Below are 1,596 nucleotides of genomic sequence, written 5' to 3'. Positions count from 1 at the left end.
CCTCCCGAGGGCCCGCCTCCCGCGGCGCCATCTTGCGGGGAGGGGGCGGCGGGGACGCGGCACGACGGCCGAAGCCCCCGACCCCGGGGCTTGTCCCCCCGCCGACGGCCGGCCAGCCCCGCGGGGGCGCAAGATGGCGGCGGCGGCGGCCCTCACCTTTGTAGAGCTGGGCCACGGCGGTGGCCGAGTTCTGGAAGAGGTGCCACAGCTTCTGTTGCTTGTGTTCGGGCTGCGCGGCGGCCGCCGCCTCCTCCTGCAACTCCGGGGGCAGCTGCTCGTCCTGCTCGGCCTCGGCCAGGCACTGCCGCTCCCACTTGGAGAACCAGTGCTCGGGCCCGTGCTCCTGGATCTCGGCCTCGCCCTCCTCCTTCCGCTCCTCCATCCTCCGCGGCCTCCCGCGGCCTCGCCGCCGCCGCGGCCGCGTCCTCCTCAGGCGGGACCCCCGCGGGAGCGTCGTCGTCGAGCGGCCCGGCGGCGTGGCCCAGCTACCGGCGGCGGCGACGGCTCCTCGCGGCGGCCCAGGCCTCCTGCACCCCGACGGCCTACGAGCCCTGCCCCGCGGCCCCGCGCTGCCCGGGACGACCCCCGCCCCGGGCCTCCCCACCCCCGGGCCCTGCCGAAGGTCGCCGCGGACCAGATCAACGCCGATTCCCCTTGCCTCGCCGGCCCGAGCCCGTCTACTGCCCCGCCATGGCGCCGCGGCCTCCCTAGGGCCGCTGCCGCCGCAAACCGCCTAGCCCTGCGCGCAGCCCGGCTTGCGCCGCCGAGCCCACCCCGAAGACTGAGGAACGTCGTCGTCGCCGCCGCCGTCGACGCCTCTGCGGCTGCTGGTCTCCGCCCTCCCCCGCCCACATGCTGACTGGGAAGCACCGCCCACTCGGCCCCGGCTCCCCCGCCCGGTTGGGGCGCGCCCGCTCCAAGGGCCTCCATTGGTCCGATCCGACCGGTTCCGCGTGCCAGCCTATGATTGCAGCGCTGTGATTGGCTAGTCGGCCTGTCCGCCTGACGTAACCAAAGGGCGGGGGGAAGGGAGTGAATGTCAGGAAGGATGGAGGGGGAGGAGCTAACAGTGGTTGCGTCCGAGCCTACCAAAAAAAAAAAAAAAAGGGGGGGGATAAGTGCGCGTGCGCACAGGCCTGCTGCCAGGAGCCAGCGGACAGGGGTCACGTGACCCGGCTCCACGACCGCACCCCGCGGGGGCTTTTCCGGCGCTTCCAGGCCCCAGGGGACGCAAAGTCAATTCTAGTGATCGCGCGGCGGGGACGGAGGGGTGTGGTGGGGTGGTGGCCCGCTACCCCAGCCCCTTGGGCTTCCAGACGGAGGAGGGAAATGAAAGTGAATTAGACGCCCAGCTCGAGGCCAGATTTGCAAGTGCTTTGCCAGCTGTTTATTTCCAACACCCATTTCTTAGATAGACAAGCTGAGCCTCAGCGTCCTTAAGAAAAAAAAAAAATTTCCCCAGTCGCGAGGCCCGCGGGCCCTCCCACCAGCCTGCCGGGCGCCCAGGAGGCCTGCTCCTCGCTCTGCGTAGCGCCTGGGGGACCCTCCGGGCCGCCCGCAACCAAGGTGCGCCCCCCTCCACGAAGGCGCCAGCCC

At 71.6% G+C, this 1,596-nt stretch overlaps 1 protein-coding gene across 1 annotated transcript in view; it reads right to left on the bottom strand.

Moving 5' to 3' along the window:
* The window catches only part of CUNH16orf72 (chromosome unknown C16orf72 homolog), a 26,491-nt gene extending 25,696 nt beyond the window's left edge, over positions 1-795 (bottom strand). Inside the window, exon 1 of the mRNA XM_040230156.1 lies at positions 157-795. Coding sequence (XP_040086090.1) covers positions 157-382 — 226 coding nt within the window. The 5' untranslated portion in view covers positions 383-795. The remainder of the gene's footprint in view (positions 1-156) is intronic.
* Positions 796-1,596: the final 801 nt, after the last annotated feature.

The sequence above is a fragment of the Oryx dammah genome, unplaced genomic scaffold, assembly GCF_014754425.2.
Source record: "Oryx dammah isolate SB20612 unplaced genomic scaffold, SCBI_Odam_1.1 HiC_scaffold_2, whole genome shotgun sequence".
NCBI lineage: Eukaryota > Metazoa > Chordata > Mammalia > Artiodactyla > Bovidae > Oryx > Oryx dammah.
The sequence above is the reverse complement of the archived record's forward strand: the minus strand, read 5'-3'. Positions and strand labels throughout refer to the sequence as shown.